The sequence below is a fragment of the Salmo trutta genome, chromosome 13 (genome assembly GCF_901001165.1).
Source record: "Salmo trutta chromosome 13, fSalTru1.1, whole genome shotgun sequence".
Classification (NCBI taxonomy): domain Eukaryota; kingdom Metazoa; phylum Chordata; class Actinopteri; order Salmoniformes; family Salmonidae; genus Salmo; species Salmo trutta.
In genome coordinates, this window is record NC_042969.1 from 20,472,927 (window position 1) to 20,493,263 (window position 20,337).

General features: G+C 43.3%; 2 protein-coding genes and 1 pseudogene across 3 annotated transcripts; 2 read left to right on the forward strand and 1 right to left on the reverse strand.

The window, feature by feature from the left end:
- The first annotated feature begins 651 nt into the window (after nucleotides 1-651).
- On the forward strand, nucleotides 652-5,459 carry LOC115205420 (heterogeneous nuclear ribonucleoprotein A/B). Of its 2 annotated transcripts, XM_029771387.1 has the most exons (10): nucleotides 690-779; nucleotides 959-1,029; nucleotides 1,176-1,447; nucleotides 1,831-1,999; nucleotides 2,149-2,307; nucleotides 2,409-2,540; nucleotides 2,790-2,880; nucleotides 3,002-3,175; nucleotides 3,269-3,354; nucleotides 3,807-5,459. In XM_029771387.1, the coding sequence occupies exons 3-9, from the start codon at nucleotides 1,197-1,199 to the stop codon at nucleotides 3,337-3,339; spliced, it is 1,047 nt and encodes a 348-aa protein (XP_029627247.1). In that variant the 5' UTR covers nucleotides 690-779; nucleotides 959-1,029; nucleotides 1,176-1,196; the 3' UTR covers nucleotides 3,340-3,354; nucleotides 3,807-5,459. The 2 variants fall into 2 exon arrangements, with proteins under 2 accessions (XP_029627246.1, XP_029627247.1); XM_029771386.1 differs by lacking the exon at nucleotides 959-1,029 and having other exon boundaries at nucleotides 652-779.
- A 454-nt stretch (nucleotides 5,460-5,913) lies between these two features.
- On the reverse strand, nucleotides 5,914-10,299 carry LOC115205029 (5-phosphohydroxy-L-lysine phospho-lyase-like; annotated as a pseudogene).
- Nucleotides 10,300-10,848: 549 nt separating this feature from the next.
- Nucleotides 10,849-19,877, forward strand: LOC115205422 (protein FAM53C). The gene is made up of 5 exons (XM_029771393.1): nucleotides 10,849-10,955; nucleotides 14,893-15,136; nucleotides 15,253-15,313; nucleotides 15,438-16,249; nucleotides 18,423-19,877. Exons 2-5 carry the CDS (start codon nucleotides 15,056-15,058, stop codon nucleotides 18,636-18,638), a joined length of 1,170 nt encoding a protein of 389 aa, XP_029627253.1. The 5' UTR covers nucleotides 10,849-10,955; nucleotides 14,893-15,055; the 3' UTR covers nucleotides 18,639-19,877.
- The last annotated feature ends 460 nt before the right edge of the window (nucleotides 19,878-20,337 follow it).

A 20,337-nucleotide genomic window follows, 5' to 3' on the forward strand; every position in this document is an offset into this window, starting at 1 on the left:
GTCAACCAGAACTGTTCCCCGAGAATGTAATGTTAATTTCTCTAACATAAGCTGCCTCCAATGTCGTTTTAGAGAATTTGGCAGTATGTCCAACAGGCCGCACAACCGCAGACCATGTTTAACCACACCAGCTCAGGTCCTCCACATTCGGTTTCTTCACATGAGGGATCGTCTGAGGGGGAGGGGGGTGATTATTCTGTCTGTAATAAAGCCGTTTTGTGTGTGTGGGGGTGGGGGATCATTCTGATTGTCTGGGCCTGGCACCCCAGTGGGTGGGCCTCTGCCCTCCAAGGCCTACTCATGGCTGCACCCCTGCCCAGTCATGTGAAACACATAGATCAGGGCCTACTGAATTTATTTTAATTCCCTTATTTCCGTATATGAACTGTAACTCAGAAAAAAATGTAGAAATAATTCCGGTTATATTTTTATTCAGTATAGTTTTAAGGCTTGTTCCTTCAAGAATAGTTAAAGGTTAAATTAAAAAAAATAAAAAAAGAATGTACCCATCGGAAAAGGTACTGAAAGTTCTAATGTGTAGTAGGCGTGTACACTTAATGTGAAAAATGAATTGAGGTATATAATTGGCCGTTGCCATGATTGGCAGCTTTGGGGATCAAATCAGAGGCACCCTAAATGAAAGGTCGTTTTTTTTTAACCGGTACTATAAAACCAACGACGGCTTGGCGTCGTATGGAAGAATCCATCTTGAAGAGCGTTGTCTGGTTGTGTTGTCACTAGGCCATTTGGATAGATTATTTTCAACTTATTTTATTTGTGTAAGTACCGTAACTGTTTTTCAGATGTAAATGTAGTTGTACTATTTAAGTAGTAAAACCTTAGGTCGTGCAGCCTTAGCATTACGTAACGGAGTGATACTATGGTTCATGCTAGCGGTTTATCTGAGATACATTTTTTTTTTTTTTAAACATTACTTGCTGCTTTTTATTATTTTCAGAGGGTGTAAGAATTGTCACTTTGTTGCAACCGCATTCGACGAGTCGATTGCCGTACGTCGCTTGCATTCTGGCAACATGGCTTTCTGTAAATGTATGGGAGACAATCTTGCCAGCCAAAATGGAGGGACTGTATGCATAGCATAATGGCGAAGCATGTACGGCGAGTGGGTTACATAATAACAGGTCATTTTTATAACAATGTTTCACTTTTTGCAGGATAAGGGATCCTAGTGCAACATGTCAGACACCGAGCAACAGTTTATGGAAACATCCGAAAACGGCCATGAAGGCGAGGAGGACTTTAACGGAGCCGAGCCCGCTGATGAGACCGAAGCCCTGAATGAAGGCGAGGCAGAGACCGAAGCCTGCGTAGAAGATAAAACTGCATTAGAGGGAGAAGGCAAAGGGGAGGGAGAAGATTCACAAAATGGTGCCTCGGAGGGGGAAGGCGGACAGATCAACGCCAGCAAAGGCGAGGAGGACGCGGGGTGAGCGTAGAAATGTATTCGAAATATTGTATTCGATCTCGGCGGAGCTCTAATGGATTGCATCGCTCCTTTGTTACGTCTGGCTTTGTTGGCGCCATGTGCGGTGGTAAGGGGGGATGGGCCTTTAGTCTCTATGGGATGGGCGAATTCAACGTAAAAATAACACTCCCTCGCCCGTTTAAACAATCGCGCCCAGCTAAAAGATACATAATCTGTTAATTATAACACATTGGGTTTGTTTCTGATCAGAATTGTTGGGCGTGCGTGGTTTTGGACCAGCTGTAGTAGGCCCAGCCTTCCTGCATCAGCGATATGTTCCGTAACACTTATAGAGCACTTGCGTTAATCAATCGCCATATTTAATGTGCTCTTTTCTTTGCTAGGAAAATGTTTGTTGGAGGACTTAGCTGGGACACGAGTAAGAAAGATCTTAAAGATTATTTCTCTAAATTCGGTGAAGTGACAGACTGCACCATAAAGATGGACCAGCAGACAGGCAGGTCAAGAGGTTTCGGCTTTATTCTCTTCAAAGAGGCAGCCGGTGTAGACAAGGTAAGAAATGGCATTTCTGTTACTTGTATTTATGTGCTGCATATTTCATGCCAATGTGTTTCCATGTGAAGTCTTACAGCACTGCAACATCCCTGTGGTTATGCAAGTATTTGTCCTTCATTCTCCTAGTTAAGCTTCCTCTTTTCTAGGTTCTCGAGCAGAAGGAACACAGACTAGATGGGCGACAGATTGACCCCAAGAAGGCCATGGCCATGAAGAAGGAGCCTGTAAAGAAAATCTTTGTTGGTGGCCTCAACCCAGACACAGAAAAGGAAGTTATCCAGGAGTACTTTGGAACTTTTGGAGAGGTATAGCATCCACATTTTTGATATTGGTTGTGTGGTAGCATTGACTTGGTTGTTTTGGTGCTCTGTTAACAGTAATTGTTTAATCTTCCCATGACATGCAGATCGAGACGATTGAGCTTCCACAGGATCCAAAGACAGAAAAGAGAAGGGGCTTCGTGTTCATCACATATAAGGATGAAACTCCAGTCAAAAAAGTGCTAGAAAAGAAATTCCATAACGTCAGTGGAAGCAAGGTGAGAATGGAACGCAGTCAAATGCACTGCAGGGCCATGTGCACTGTCCCTTTTTGTTCACGTGTGATTGCGGACGTACGATGTTGCCCACTCGCTTTCAAATGGAGCCTTTGATTCGTGTAAAATGTTATTTTTGTTGTGGTTTCCTCAGGGAACATGTAACCCTCGCATTGAAGATCCATGCAGTGAGTGTGGCAAAGGTTTTCCCCCCATGGCTGACTTGCGTTTCCATGTTACGATCTGTTCCAGTGTGAGATTAAAATAGCCCAGCCCAAAGAGGTGTACCAGCAGCAGCAGTATGGTGGCCGTGGAGGTGGGGGACGAGGCAGGGGTCGTGGAGGTGAGTATTAACACCAAACGTCTGGTGCTGATTTAACCTGGGAAAACTGTACTTCACAGTCCTAAGATCAGTTTGGGTTATACGATTGCATCTAGTTGCTGTATTGATTTGTTCTTCTCAGGTCAGGGCCAGAACTGGAACCAAGGTGGTGGTGGTGGATACAACAACTACTGGAACCAAGGCTACGGTAACCAGGGCTACGGCTATGGCGGACAGCAAGGCTACGGCGGATACGGAGGCTATGGCAACTACGACTACTCCGCTGGATACGGCTATGGGGGTGGCTACGACTACAGTAAGCGATAACCACCCGAAACACAAATGTGAGAAACTTTGTTGGTCCTTGTCGTACGGAAGACACTCAGTCTTTTTCTTTCTTGTCCTCCAGACCAGGGCAATGCAGGCTATGGGAAAACTCCAAGACGTGGAGGCCACCAGAGTAGCTACAAGCCATACTGATCACATGTAGTGCAGGTATGCATTTTTGCATCATCTATGGTGATATGACAATCTAACTGTAACCATTTGTGCCTTTGACTCAAATTTCTCCCATCTAGTCTGATCCCATTCAAACGTTTGTTAATGGGGGGAGGGGGGTGGTGGGGGTCTGGAAATCTTTAATAATGGACTCATTCCATATGCCAACCATTTAAGATGCATCCCTACAAACACTACTTGATCAATAAGGGTTGAGGTGGTGGTTGCCCCAGCATAAGCATTAGGGCCTTTCTGATGGGGGTGCTGGGTATGGCAGCTAGGTGTCATGTCCCCTCTGATGTGCTCCCCCTCTGGAGCAATGTTATTAATGTTATAAAAAAAAATAAAAAAAACGATACTAGTTGATTAACATCATGGTGTCATGTGTGTGATACTAAATGCCATTTGGTTATGCTCAGTAACTGTAAGCACCATGTTTCTCTCTTAAGGTCTAAAGTAAATAAGAAAAAAGAACCCCATGGTCCGGCCTCAGCGAACATGAGCTCTGGCTTTTCCTTTGGAGTTGGCAGAAATTTGGCCTCATGCCCCATATGTACAGATGAAGTGAGGAACTGGGGAAGCAAATGCCACTTCCACTTTTTATTTGATATTGTTTTGTGTCCATTTCCAGAGATGGAAGTGTTATTTTTACTGTACTTTTTGGTACCTTTTTGAATAATGTATTGTATGGTCGTATTTTACATGTCTGCTGGACTTACCAACAAACAGGAGCAGAGCTTTCGTAAGCTTTTCAAATAAACTTTTGTTGGTGTTTCTAGATTTGTAGTTTATTTTTCTTTTTTTTCTCCTCATGCTGAGTGTTTGATGCGAGTTGCATGGCTTCAGATGTGGGGTGAGGCGACGGGATTAAACTAATCAAAGGTTTCATTGTAAGCTTGTCTAGTGAATGTTTGCAGTTGGCTAGTAGACGATGACAACCAGCATTTGTTTTTTTGGCTTTTAAGGAGTGTCCCCCCCTCCCCATATTGTCTGCATTTTTTTAAAGTGGCTTTACTAGTGTTACAAACAATACAATCCAACTGAGCGCAAGCCTGTTAATGTAAGAGGGCCTTCCCTCTCTCACTGGAAACTCATTCCTCTAGTGTCTTGGGCAAATTGGTAGTAATAAACTTTTGGTTTATATTACACGTGGATCCGTTTGTTATTATTCATAAACCTAATGTTAACTGATTTGTACTGTTAAATGGCTTGTCTTGGGTAAGGTTAAAATCGCTCTGTACGGATGCCTCTTTGGGATGCGGTGGCAGATACTTCGCTGGCAGAGGGAATCGGTCAATGGGGTGAAAGCCGTTCTACGTACATGTCGATTTACTTTCGGAGCTAGCTGAGCTTACCCCGCTATGGATCTGAAGTGTAACCACAGTATTTATGTTCTAGGTGGATAAGGTGATAACAGTAGTCCTCCGGTAAGTGCACTCCTACCCCATTTCTGCTTGTCATTAATAGTCCTTTGGTACTTGTGTATAAAGTCACTTGCCATGCAATGTTGCAATTATCAAGATCAGCTGGAAGTGTCCATTCCAAGTTGATGTCCATGATCTCTTTCCTACTGTATCAGTAGTACTTCATTGAGTTCTTAGTATGTGGTTGGGGGATAGTCTCTCTTTTCACAGGAGGTATAAATGTGAGCGTCACAAGGTATTTTAAATGTTTGTTCATTTCATAGCAAAGTACATGGTGTTCTAGTAGAGAAATGCATTGCTTGTCATTGCTGTTTCTGTCACTCATGTGGAACCTAAAGTGGGCAATAATTCCACGTCATGAACTGTCATAAACCATGTTAGCTCTAGAGGTGTAATCACTTGGCTTTGTAGCCTTAATTGTGGTATGGATCCATGAGATTGGCTTTCTTGAGTATGTCTGCAGTCTGTCTTCTTCCACGATGGGTCCAGGTCTGGTGCTCTGCTTTATGAAATGGTTAGTGTTATCTGGGATCCATGGGATGTCGCAAGGACCTTTATGAAATCCAAATGTCTGAAATGCACTTTATCTACTTGACACTATCCACACCGCTACCTGACTGTGACCAAATCTTACTGTCTGATGTAATTAAATATTTCTACAGGGTTGTACAAACCTTAGATGTCTCCATTGTCCAGTTTTTGATGACCGTTCTTTGTCTTGGGGGGGGGGGGGGAGAATATTTGTCGTCAGGTTCTGCCATACCTGCTTAAATGGAGTTGAATAAGTACTCATCTATTGTGTTGGCAGATAAAGGCATCAGGTAGGTGTAAATTAGAAGCTTAGCAGATTCCTTCAGTTCTGGGGGACTAAGATTAGCTGTGGGACATTCCTATCACCTGTGAGTAATAAATACTATGATGTGAATGTCCTGTAATATGCTTCATTCAGGGTTTGTGTTCCAATTTCCTGTGAGAATGGGGTGTATCCCGTCTACCACCAGCTCGGCGTCCACACTGAAGCACATGGGAGGTTTAAACTTGACTGTTCTCCCAGGGGCTTTCTGTGCTGACACATGCTCCTCTTTCAGTCTGGACCAGGAGAGGATATTTCTGCTTGCACCTTTTTTTTTTCTTTAGATTAAAGGTAATGCTAAGATTTCTTTGGTAAAGCTGAAGCACACATCCAGCCCCTTGGTGCTGTGACCATCTCCAAAACCACTGTTCAGCTAGTATCTCAGAATGCAAGGTTGGTTGTATGTAGGTAGTCCATGGTTACTAGAGACCATGGGTGTGTTCCCCTGCTTAGACGTTGCATGTGTCAGCCAATGGTTTGCCAAGTGTTCAACTGTGCCTTCGAACACCAGATAGCTATAATGTGGTTGGCTGATGCGTAAAATATCTATCCGGTTGTTGTACGATCTGGTATGCGTCAGCAGTGCCTGGGCCAAGCAACACAGCCATTACCTAAACATAATTCCGGCCGTATTTCTCCTGACGGACGTCAGGTCTATAGCTGCGTCAGCAGGTCCAATAGGTGCCCTCCTACTCGTGAGGAGTTCCCACTCAGGTCTTCCTCAATCACGTCCACTGACACTGGGTTTCTGCCAAACTGCACAGTCACAGGAAAGCCACAAATCATGATTAGGGATGAGACTCCTAATTTGAGTTGCACATATCAAGGTTTATTGGTTGCATACACGGATGCAGTGCAGTAAACCAACATTAACTTTTGTGCACTGTACACCTTTATAAGAATAATATATATGGGCTCCCAAGTGGTACAGCGGTCTAAGACACTGCATCTCAGTGCTAGAGGCGTCACAGACCCTGGTTAGATTCCAGGCTGTATCACAACCGGCCGTGATTGGGAGTCCTATAGGGCAGCGCACAATTGGTCCAGGGTCGTTAGGGTTTGGCCAGGGTAGGTCATCGTTGAAAATAAGAATTTGTTCTTAACTGACTTGTCTAGTTAAATAAAGGTAAACATTTTTTTTAATAGGTAGTAACAGCATATACTAGTCTCTCACTGTGTGAAAGTACTCCACTCTGTTGGCTGTGAAGGCCCCAGCTATCTCCACTGTGGTTACCATACATGCCAGGGGATGCCCGTTACCCATCGCCTTGGCTATGGTTATGTCAGGGCAGAAGTCATCATCGCCCTGAAGCTGGAAGGCCCAAAAGTGACTCCCCACACGCCCAAAACCTGTCTTCACCTCGTCTGCCACAAACACTCCCCTTGCAGAGCACACGTATCTGTAGAGAGAGAGACCCCAACAAAGCAATAGCTTTTATTATACACAATGACCTTGATCCTAACTCGTGAGGATAATAGTGCACTGATATTGTATGCTCCGAGGCAGTACCTATTCCGTTACTTTGGTTGAGTATCGTTTGGGCAAGAAGATCACTGGGCAACGACTTAATGAAAAACGGTGAAACCTGTGGGTCAAGTCCATTTTGAGACGATATACTCATAGATTTAGAACAATACTAATAAGCATTGTTACACTGTTACTACACTATCAGCATTACACACTGCTCTGTGTCCAAATTGAGACTTATCTGTTCTCCTTGTCCACGCACTATTGTATTTGCCGTACCTTGCGACCTCTTTGCACCTGGTCTATCACGTCCTCCACGGTATCTGCATATGTCTGGGCTGGGTTGGTCGTCTCTACACACCTCCACAGGTGTCTGCTACAGTGGCTTGTAAGAATGAAGTGGAGTGTAATGCCAGTATCAGCTTTTTATAGCACACTCACCAAAGAATAGAGGCATGCAATATGTATCCTCTTACACACCATGTAAAGCCACTCTTTCTGTTCTGTCAGTTTCCAGAACTTGTATGGACATATCGATAAGCGAAGTCAGGTGCCCGTGATATGGAGGAGGATGGGGAAAAAGAGGGAAGGAGTACATTTAGAGAGAGAGAATCTACTGAGACATGTATTTGAAAAGGTTGCAGAACAGTATGTGTTTAAAGTGTGATATTTGAGAAACCTTACTGGTCAACCACAATGACATCATGTTGGGTGCACTGGTGGGCCAAGTGTAATGCTAGATCATTGGCCTCTGAACTGTTGGAGACATTATTTATATATATATATATATATATATACATATATACATATATATATATATACACATACATACACACACACACACACACACACACACTGGCAAGAAAAAGTGTGTGAACCCTTTGGAATTACCTGGATTTCTGCATAAATTGGTCCTCAAATTTGATCTGATCTTCATCTAAGTCACGACAATAGACAAACAGTTTGCTTAAACTAATAGCACAAACAATTATACATTTTCATGTCTTTATTGAACACACCGTTTAAACATTCACAGTGTAGGGTGGAAAAAGTATGTGAACCCTTGGATTTAATAATTGGTTGACCCTCAGCAGCAATAACCTCAACCAAACGTTGTCTGTAGATGCGGATTAGACCTGCACAACGGTTAGGAGGAATTTTGGACCATTCATCTTTACAAAACTGTTTCAGTTCAGCAGTATTGTTAGGATGTCTGGTGTGAACCGCTCGAGGTCATGCCACAGCATTTAATTATTATTCTTTTTTTAATCAGGTTGAGGTCAGGACTCTGACTGGGCCACTCCAGAAGGTGTATTTTCTTCTGTGGAAGCCATTCTGTTGATTTACTTCTGTGTTTTGGGTCGTTGTCCCGTTGCATCACCCAACTTCTGTTTAGCTTTAATTGGCGGACAGATAGCCTTACATTCTCCTGCAAAATGTCTGGTTAAACTTGGGAATTTATTTTTCCGTCGATGATAGCAAGCTGTCCAGGCCCTGGGGCTGCAGTTGGGATGAGGTTTTGATGTTGGTGTGTTGTGCCTTTTTTTCTCCACTCATAGGTTTGTGTGTTCCTTCCAAACAACTCAACTGTAGTTTCATCTGTCCACAGAATATTTAGCCAGTAGCGCTGTGGAACATCCAGGTGCACTTTTAAAAACTTCAGATGTGCAGCAGTGGGTTTTTTTGGACAGCAGTGGCTTCTTCCGTGGTGTCCTCCCATGAACACCATTCTTGTTTAGTGTTTCACGTACCGTAGACTCATCAACAGAGAAGTTAGCACGTTCCAGAGATTTCTGTAAGTCTTTAGCTGACACTCTAGGATTCTTCTTAACCTCAGTGAGCATTCTGCGCTGTGCTCTTGCAGTCGTCTTTGCAGGACGGCCACTCCTAGGCAGAGTAGCAACAGTGCTGAACTTTCTCCAGTCACAGACAATTTGTCTTACCGTGGACTGATGTAGATCAAGGCTTTTAGAGATACTTGTGTAACCCTTCCCAGCTTTATGCAAGTCAACAATTCCTAATCTTAGGTCTTCTGAGATCTCTTTTGCTTGAGGCATGATTCACATCAGGCAATGATTATTTTATAGGGCAGGGCAGCTCTAACCAACATCTCCAATCTCATCTCATTGATTGGACTCCAGGTTAGCTGACTCCTGACTCCAATTAGCTTTTGGAAAAGTAATTAGCCTAAGAGTTCACATACTTTTTCCAACCTACACTGTGAATGTTTAAATGATGTATTCAATATAGACAACAAAAATATAATAATTTGTGTGTTATAAGTTTAAGCACACTGTGTTTGTCTATTGTTGTGACTAAGATGAAGATCGGATCAAATTGTATGACTAATTTATGCAGAAATCCAGGTAATTCCAAATAGTTCACATTTTTTCTTGCCACTGTTCCTATATCTTATGCAGAGGTCATTGGGGTTATGTTGCAGGAGGACTTCAGGTTGTGGTCTTATCCTGAGTTGACAAAATAGAAAACACACAGCTTTTCGGGCAGAGTGGCAGCGAGGCGGTCGGCATTCTGTACTATAATGTCGTGCAGGAAGCGTGAATTGGCTTTCAGGTGCTCCATCTGCACCGTGGCTGCTTGTGATGCTGGGATGACAGTGACCCCACTATATGTGCAACAACGATCCATCGTTGTCAACATGTCGTGACATACACTTACCACTAGGAGGCACTGTTGTGTTGATTATGTTGTACTGTAACGTTCAAAGGGCTTTGGATTGTGTCCTTTGCCGCTGTGCTGTCACAAAATACACCGAATACAACAGAATACTTATCAAATATGCCAATAAGATGCATTAAAAGAACGTCACCGATAGATTTGTCTCTTAGCGTGCTGAACGTTGCTGATACAGTCCAAATACTACTTGCCATTCTCGTCATACAAATACTGTCCTCTGACTCTAAGAATCTGCAAGACTACCTAGGAAAGACATAATGCACCAATTTACATTTCAATGTATTCATACTAGAACGGCCCTGGTACAAGCGTCAAGGGTTGATCTTCTTCAAGTCATGCAGTTACATACCCAATCAGTTTATTTTGCGTTGCAAGGGGCTCTTCTTTACTGAATGTTTCCAAAGCCACTCTCCACTGCTTTTCGCTTACTTTATACTAAGTTAAATGGAACTACAGATTCGAGTTGTATTTTCCGCTATTGGCATTACGTTCATCTGCATTTTCAACTACGCATGCGTCAGTCTGTTTGTAGGCATTACTTATGGAGTATTTTCAAGAAACGAAGTGTTTGTCTTTTGGTATAAGGGGAATCTAGCATTTTAGTTATTTCCCATGCAAATACTGGAATAATGCTATTGTTATCATAGTTCATAGCACCCTTATCATCACAACAACAACAAAAATCTTCTAAACTACGCTACCCAGAGTTCAAAACATGTTTTTGTAGCGCTGGGATCTCCCGGGCACACGCTGTAGTATTGGTAAAATACACGTTGCTGGCATATTATCACTGAAAAATGCATGTACTCAATGTTTTGATCTTAATTTTTTTCTTAAGAAAACATTTTTGTCTTGTTTTCCAGAACATCGCCCTCGCCTCCCGGAGGGTTATACCAAAGATAGATGTGCTTATACGCTAGGTACTTTCAAAAGCAGAACGTTTCTCAAGTTGAAGATGTAATTACATTTTTTGGAGAAGATATAGAGTTAATTCATAGATGGATTGCGATACAAAATATTTGGTGTAATAAAAATACACGCATTTAGACGTTTCAACCACCCCTTTTTACTGGTTTCTTCCTATGGCTATATATTCGGTGCAATGCCTTATTCTGTCCGGTGCTGCTTTCGGTTGCTAAGGAGACGTGGTTGGCAGGTAAATTCGTCTTCATCATCGAGCTAGCTCGTTTTCAAAGCACAATCTGGGTTTGCTGTCAATAATTAACATAATTGTATTATATTGTTAGGTAAATGGCTTCAGGTACTTTGACAATTAAATATGTAAGCATGATAACATAGTTAGAAAGCTAGTAAACAGCTGAATGATAAACTGTATCCCATCTAGACATAAACCCTTATGTCAGAATTGACTATTCGTAGCAGGTTAGGATAATTAATCTAACCGGTTTGGAGAATTGGGTTAAACTTAGGAAAGGGCTTAGGTTTAACTAAAATAAACCTTTGACGTCAATTTGACAAACTTGCACATCTAGCAGTAACCGTGAAGGACGGTCACTTCCACGGGCTGCTGCTTGTTCATGCTAGCTAGAGTTAGCTTGCTCGCTTAGCTACTGTTACCTGGATAGCTAGCTAGACATGCTTGTGGTGATACCAGTGACTGTATATGAAAGGTGTAAGCCAACACGGACAGCCTAGCTAGCTAACGTTAGTTTGTCACAGCTTGCAACCTGTGACGTTAATCATTGTCAGATGCCTTTTGCCGCAAGCATTAGCTGCTAGCGATGTATTTGGGGTAATGATGACCAACTTAACTAATTTGCTTGGAAGTTGATTGTAAACTAGCTAACTCGCCATATTGCTACTAATTATTCATAGCAAGCAACAATCCAATGTCATCACATTTGTTGTAGCTTTGGCTTGCCTAGTAGCCAGCTGACATTTACATTAGTAACCAACGTTAACTATAATCTAGCTAGATCAGAATATTGAGAACTGAGCTAACGTTACTGGAAGTCTCCGGCAAGAGTCGGTTTACCAAGCACTCTTATTTTTGATTTGAGACTTTCTTTGCTTTGATAACATCCCAATACAGTTGCCTGCTAGCTGGGTTGCCAGAACTTGATAAAGTGTTTTTAAACAGTAACGTTATATTAGTTAACTAAACTCTAAAGTTTAGTCAGTGAGTGGAACACGTGCCATTTAACCCGAACTTTCTAAATCGATTAAATGTCCACACACGTTTTAGTCAATGGCATTTGTAACTGCTTGGCAGGTTTGAAATCTAATTTTTATTTGTGATGGTTCACCTACAAACAAAGTCAGTTCTGTGAGATGACTAGTCTGCATTTAGAACATTTTATTGTGGGTAGCACTATCTTGCCACATAGCCCTAAGCACTTAAAGCAACAGTAACTCCCCATAGTTCCCAAAACCAGGAAGAGACCTTGCACTTAGTCATCTACACTGAACAAAAATCTAAACTGCAACATTTAGTGTTGGTTTCATGAGCTGAAATAAATTATCCCTGAATTTTCATACGCACAAAGAACATATATTTTTCTCCAATTTTGTGTACAAATCCCTGGGCATTTCTCCTTTTGCCAAGATAATCATCCACCTGACAGGTGTCATCAAGAAGCTGATTAAACAGCATGATAATTACACAGGTTTACCTTGATCTGGGGAAATAAAAGGCCACTTTAAAATGTGCAGGTTTGTTACACCACACAATGCCACGGATGTCTCAAGTTGAGTGAGTGTGCAATTGACATGCTGATGGCGCCGACCGACATGGCAGCTCAGCTTCTAGCTCCTAAGCAACTTTGCTTGTTAGATACTACTGCACCGTTGGAGCTAGTAACACAAGCATTTCACTACACCCACAATAACATCTGCTAAATATGTGTATGTGACCAATAACATTTGATTTTGACTGCAGGAATTTCCAGAGTTCTTGCCTGATTTAATATTATATATATTTTTCCAGAATGTCTCTTAGACTTTATGTAGTAGGGTGTGTATAGTCAGGAAACGAGACTATTGTAAACAGGACATGCATGCTCAACAATGCATTATGCATCATAATGAATTTCTGCTTTGCCACAATAAACATCAATAGGAGTTGGATGAAACAAAGTCAAACAAATACCTATATGCGGTAGATGACAAATCGTAACAATGTAATCATTATCAAAACAATTCCAACTCGTGATATAATACATTGTAACGCCAAGTTTTCCTTGCCAGAGATTTTAATGTTAATTTCATTATCATAAGCAGCCTCCGTCGTTTTAGAGAATTTGGCAGTAGGTCCAACCGGCCTTGTGTATGGCGTTGTGCGGGGGCGAGCTGTTTTCTGATGTGAGCAGAGTGCCCCGTGGTGGTGGGGTTATGGTATGGGCAGGCATAAGCTATGGACGACGAACACAATTACACTTTATTGATGGCTATTTGAATGCACGGAGATACCGTGACGTGATCCTCAGGCCCATTGCTGTGCCATTCATCCGGCTACTTCACCTCATGTTTCGGCATGATAGTGCACGGCCCCATGTCGCAAAGATCTATACATAATTCCCTGAAACTGAAAATGTCACACTTCCATGGCCTGCATACTCACCAGACATGTCACCCGTTGAGCATGTTTGGGATGCTCTGGATTGACATGTATGACCGCATGTTCCAGTTCCCGCCAATATCCAGCAATGTCGCACAGCCATCGAAGAGGAGTGGGACAGCATTACACAGGCCACAATCAACAACCTGATCAACTCTATGTGCTGCACGAGGCAAATGGTGTGCACACGAGACACTGACTGGTTTTCTGATCCACGCCCCTAATTTTGTTGTTGTGACCAATAGATGCAAATCTGTATTCCCAGTTGTGAAATCCGTAGATTAGGGTATCATTTATTAATTTCATTTGACATATTTCCTTATATGAACGGACTCAGTAAAATCTTTGAAATGGTTGCATGTTGTGTTTTTATATATTTTTTTTCAGTATACATTGAGATGACTACATTGGAAAACAGAAGCTGTTTATCAAGTGCTAGTTTTATAGATGCCCTTCGATTTTGGTTTCATTGTGATCTAGATTTACAGAACAGTTCAAAGGTTGGAATGACTTGTCAAGCATGTATCTGGACCGGTCTTATTTGGTGTGGGACTGTATAGGCCTTAGCAGAGTCAGTTTGTCCCTATAGGGTGTGTCTCTAGTTCCAATTACTGTTACATCTGTTTAAAAGCTGACCGACTCTGGTATTTGCGTGCAAAAAAAATGCATGGTGTGGAATGTGTTAGTGAACTCCATGAACTGGCACCTTGTTTAACTCTGGTGCTGTGCTCCTTGTGTGCATATTGTTTGTTCTGTTTTCTGGTAATTTTAAGCTTCTTCTTGTCCTGTTGTCCACTTTCTCTTCCCCCTTTTGTGTCTCTCACAGTGCAGGCATAGTGTGCCTTTGGCCCCACTCCCTCTCAATTTCCCACACTTCCTCCCCCTCTTTTCCACATTCTCCCTCCCCATTCCATTCTCCTCATAGCACTCTACAGTGGCACACTCTTATCACTCATTGTTGAAATGAACTCACTGAACTATAATGTTCTGTAGTAGGCTATTCTCCCAAAACTCTCCATCTGTGTTTTGAATAATTTCCATCTCTGAGGCAGCAGATGGTTGGCTAGTCAGTTTCCTAGCCTGTGATATTGCCCAGCTCTTATCTGGGAGGTCTGCAGAACACACTCATTAGGCGTTCACTCTAACTCCTTCTTGGGGTTTTCTCATCTCACCAAAACTGTGTAAACAGAGCTGCATGTTTTTACAGTGACCTGTGCCGATGAGTTTCGCAACCTCATTATTTGACCTCTTTTCAGAGGACTAAGTTAATAAGTAGACTAAGTAATGCCACAATGATTTATATTAGGTTTAAACACACTTTCCTGTGAGGACCCAAAGCACAGCCAAGAGATTAGAAGATGGGCAATAAATTGGGAAATCCTTTGGCTTGTTTTTCTGGGGAAATTGACTCATGCTCCAAATAATTCTCTATCTGATGCTATGATTTTCCTGGTAAAATGAGTCGTGTGAAAAAGTGCGTTTTACTACTCATTATTAAATGCTGTCCTTTCTTCAGTTGAGGTGAACAAGATGATTATGATCGTGATTCAGTGAGGTTGGAAGGGTCTGTCTGGCCGGTTGAGGTGCGGAGGGGACGCCACATACCTCGCCAGGAGTCTGACGGCCTGACAAACACCCCATCCCCTTCCTCCCTTCTTTCTTGGCCTCCGCGAGCCGCCATGGTGACGCTCATCACAGAGCAACTCCGCAAACAGAATCTGGAGGAGCCCCCTTACCACAGGGCTTTCTCTCTCAATGTGGTAAGCATGCCATGTGACACACAGGTTGTTGTATAGCACTTCTTCCATAAGGAATTACCTTTGCCATAATGGTTGCCTTAGTCATTTTAAATCCCCTCTTCATTGCTGTGTTTCAGTCATTGCCTGAAGTGGGTTCCAGCCCCACTGTGTGTTGGAGCGGGTATGGGTTGACTCCAGGTAAGGATCCATTTAATTCCTGAAGCTTTTTTTAATTTAAGGGCCTCATTCAAAGATCGGGTTCAATCATTAACTGGGGGAAGGGCCTACCTTGATTCCCATCTTTGGTTTATTTCACTTCCAGAGAGCAGTTGGTCTATGTTTCCATCCTCCAAGACCCACCTGCAGGATGCCTCCTCTGTCCTGTCCTCCCTGGACCCACTGGGAACACCTTTCCCTCTCCCCAGCACCTCTGTGAAAGACATGTCCCTGCAGAGAGCTCCTCCGCCACCGCCTCCTCCCAAACGCCACTGTCGCTCCCTGTCTGTCCCTGAGGACCTGTCCCACTGCCGCAGCCCCTGGCGCCCCAGTGCCTCCAAGATATGGACCCCAGTCAAGCGCCGCTGCCACAGTGGAGGGGGTGTGGCCTGCATGGGTGCTGGCTCCTTGGTGGGTTCCGTACCCCTCCGAGGCCCCAGCTCCTCCCTCACCTCCTCTCTACACTCCTCCTCCAGCCCCACCTTCTTCAGCCTGGCCATGTCCCCTGACTCCCCTCTCCCCTGGGGCTGTCCCTGGGACAATAATGATCTGCCCAGGGGGGGCTGCACTGGCTTCTTCCCTGCCCCCTCCTCCTGCTCCTCCTCCCCCGCCTCGCTGGGTTCCTGTCGGCCCTTGCTGCAACGCCGCTTCTCCCTGTCCCCTGTGCACATCCTGCCAGTCCGGCCCTCCCCCTCTCCTGGTCTAGTCCCACGCTACCCTTCGATGGAGCCCCCGGCCCCCTTTCCCTCCTCAGCCTGCACTTCCCCGTCATCCTCGAGGCGCGACCTACCCCCCTATCTCCCACGCTGCCACTCTCAGCCCTGTGACCTGCGTAAGCCCGGCCTGAAGAGACGCCATGACCCGGACACCCTGCCCTACTACGTCAGGCCTGGCCTGGACTTCAGCAAGATGACTCCGGTGAGCTTGATGAGATGTACAACAAAGGCCTATTCAGAAATGCAGTGGATCCAAAACAACACAAAATGCATAATTTTGGTAGAAACTGCTCATAGTTGTCCTTGAGGCAGAGAGAACTTTTGTCATTTGCTTGAGAGTAGCAGGGGGCCTAAAGCAGCCCCTCAGCTCTCCTGCTTCTCTCCCCACAGACCAGAGTGTTTGTGGGGAACTTGGGCTCATTAGCCAGGAGAAGTGGGGCCACTGGTTCCCTGACTCCCCCACCTCCCCTCATGAGCCAGAACTACTGCACTCACATTCCTGTCCCAGCCAGACCGGACTAGTCTGGATTTGGGTTCAGGGTGTGGCATTGTCGGTACTGTGCTGCCTGGCCATGGAACCTCATTGCCCTGACCATCCGTGTGTGTATTTTTGGGCTGACCCTTGCATTCCTGTGTGTCCAATCGTTGATATATGCCTGATCTCATCCACCAGCCGGCTCTGTCGAACTGTCTGGTTTCAACAGCGCCACAGAAAGGGACTTGAATGAAGTCTATGGCAGGAGTGGACGAAACAACCCATTTGAATGAGCTAAGGTCTCAGTCCACCATCTAGCGTAACCCTTTAGAACCTCCCCTTACATAGTGGACTTGGACGCGCAAGTGATTTAAACAAAGAAGTGAGTTTGTAAAATCTGAAAGTACACATCTTAGAAGTAGTTTTTGTATACAAACTTTATATACCCGAATTCCGAATCAGTTGGCCTTTGCAAAAATATGGTCAATGTGATGGAACATTTTTCTTTTGATTTGGTGATTTTTCTAAATTTTTCAGTTTTATCTCTAATACAGCTGTAGCAGGGTCCTTCCCTTGCCTGACTTTATTTGAAGCCACGCTCCTTTCAAGTCCCACTTTATCGCAGTGTTACCAGGTTCTCTATATGCGGTAGCAATTGAGCCTGGGGGACGAGGTTAATGTGTCAGTGCCCAACGTCTTGCCACTATGGACATCCACCACCCCAGCCATGTATATTTAACCACTGCTACGGACTTCCTGCTCTGGGGAGTGATGTCATCACTTTTTCGCACTGGTGTATTTATTTATTTTTTCTTCTCATTCCTGGTTGGTTTGTTTGCCCTTCTGGGGGTGTGACTGAAGCTGCTGGGTCTGCAGCTAGCTGGCGGTGTCTCCTTGTGTCATGTTTTAAGATGGTGGGTTGTGATTTATGAAATGGTTGCCTTTCTAGTGTAACAAGACCAAGGGAGAGCTCAGAGTTGGCTCTGACTGGTGTCTCGGAGCAGGATGAATGGGGGGCTCGTGGCCAGTACATGTACAGATACATTTACGTATGCTTTGCATAGGCCGGTCTCATTTGTAAGGTGGATATTCTCACCACGGCTTGACAATAAAATAAATATTAAAAAAAAAATGCCCTTTGGACAAGTAGGACTTAAAAAAATATATATATGTTTTTAATTCTGTAACACCATTTTTTACATTGTATGATGCAAGGAACTGCTTTATAAAATACTTTTTTTTGTTTTTGTCTACGGTTCAAAACCAACCAACCACTGCCAATTTAAAAAAGCGATGAGGCTGATGTAACTGATCAGACCGTTTTTAGTGTAACTTTTTTCCCATTGTATTATAAGCTCAACAATGTGCACATGGTTGTAGGCTTTTTGTCAATGTTCCAAAATGAAATTAGCGGGAAAACACTTCTCAAAAGCACATCACATGCAAAAACGGTTTCATGTGACGGGACTGAAAATAATCATTCGGAATTAAGGGGAGCTCTAAAGCTGCATTAACTAGCATAGGTTACTAATATGGCTAGGATTATGCCTTTGGCTGCTGGACAATAAAATGTTGATTTGAAAACCAATAGAATTTGGAGGACAAGCATTACACTCATGGTGTTTTGAATAACCCCAAACATACTAGAAGCTTTTGGCAAGTTCCTTAATTAGTAAGGCTCAATATTACTATTATTGTATTGTAAGAGCAACTTTGACAAGCTCACTATTTAGAGAGTATGGCTAGTTGAGTTGCAGAAGGCCCTCCTGAAATACCTGCACACATCTGCCTTCATGGGTGTTAGCTTATTAGATTCAGCTGAAGCTGAGTTGTGTGGATAAACTTGTTTTTCTGGGAAATGCTGAAGATATTAAGTGTTTTCTTTCTGTTCTGTGTGTAGATTCGCAGTGGGGAGCCCCTGGTGTGTGGAGCGGCTGTTCCAGGGGACTTCAGAGGAGCCTTCTCCCCTGCAGACCTGGGAAGAACCAGCATTGGACCGCTGAGTGAAAGTGAGGAAGAGGAAAACATAAATATGGGTTCGCAAGAGGCCGGGCAGCAGAGTGTGTTTGAGAGAGACTGCACAGAACTGGACTTGAACCTCATTGAGGAGAATTGAAAGTTTCTTGGTGTTCCGTGTGTGATTGACAGCATTCATCATCATATTCACATTACACCCCGGCCGAGCCCACGGGAACCTTCTGCCTTCAAAGGGGCCACATTAGGGGCCCTTCATATCACTGGCTGACTATAGATTAATAAGGATCAATTTTACCATTAGTGTAATGCTAGAGCAACTTTGACAAGCTCACAATATATAGAATTTCAGGACAACGATGTTGTTCTGCCTGTCATACTCTGTGGGTAAATGTGTATACCCAGAAACACAATGGAGATGGCTAAGACATGATGATTTTTGAATGTACATACTGTAATAGCCGCTTTCTAATAATCCGGGTAGTAACGCGCTACTACAACTATAAAAATGATAATGCAGTTTGCTTGCGATGGACACTCCTGTCGGCAGGATACATTCCCGAACTTATGGCCAGTTGAGTTGCCGAAGGCCCTCTGAAAATCCTTCACACATCGTCTTTCATGGGTGTAGGCCGAACGCTCTCTGACGCGTTTGATTTGGCCCAGTGGAATACCCACACACCTGTAAAGGGAATCAAGGAGGGACCCATGTGCTTTCCTCATAGCTGGCAAATGTATATTTTGCTGCTTCTGTTTCCCTTACTACTTAGACAATGCATTCATTTGTTCTCTACCATTGGCTGAATTAAATATTGTACATTAATCATGTACAAAGCAGGTGTTTCTGCTTTAATGGTTTTTGTTCATAACATCCAGATGTTTTCTTCTTGGTCTCCCATAGAAATGGAGCCTATATAGTCTGTCCATTCTGATTCAGTTCCACACTAATGAACAGATCACACTTGCACTGTAATAGGATTTGAATAATTGACTCGACGCTGCAGTTGGATCCTTTAGGGCACAATGTAATGTACTGTATAGCGGTCACCTGTGGAAACTATTTTGTGTGAGTGGATGACTGTGTTTAGACAGGCAGCTCAATTCTGATTTTTATTTTTTCAAATAGTTTTTGACCAATCAGATATTTTCGCGTCAATCTTTTTCAGAGCTGATCTGATTGGTCAAAATACCAATTAGTGAAAAAAATATCAGAATTTGGCTGCCTGTCCAAACGCAGCATTAGCGTGTGAGAAGAAACCAGTAGAGATGCAGAGGATTGGTGGCCTTTCGAGAGATTATTTTTATTGTATGTTTTCAGATGGAAATGTCTATTTACACTTTGTGTACAAATAAAGTTTATTATAATAATTTTGCAAAAAAATCACCTTTGTCTGGTTTCTTTCAATCAACAATGTTTTTAAAATGGTGTGTATTTGCATATTTATAGGCGTCAAATGGGATCACCTAGGAAGACAGGTTTCTTTATGTAGCATGTTTGAGTCGAAGATTGTCAACATGAAAACATCCACCTGAGAATGGTGCATCTGTGTACTAGTCTAAACTCAAGTAAATTCTTGAAACATGCATAGGGCACATGATTGACTATAGTGACATCTGGTGGTCACTCTTATCTAAACGTTATAAAGATTGGCCAGATTGAGAAACGTAACAGATGTATTTTATTCGAGTAGGACCTGTGGAGGGGGGGGCATGTTTGTTTGAAGGCAAAATACAAACAATATGATACATTGCTCTATATTCATTAACTTAGGGCAGTGACCCTGTTAAAAACAGAACTTCCTCTAAAGAACATTGCACGATAAATCGTAATAGTTTATCCA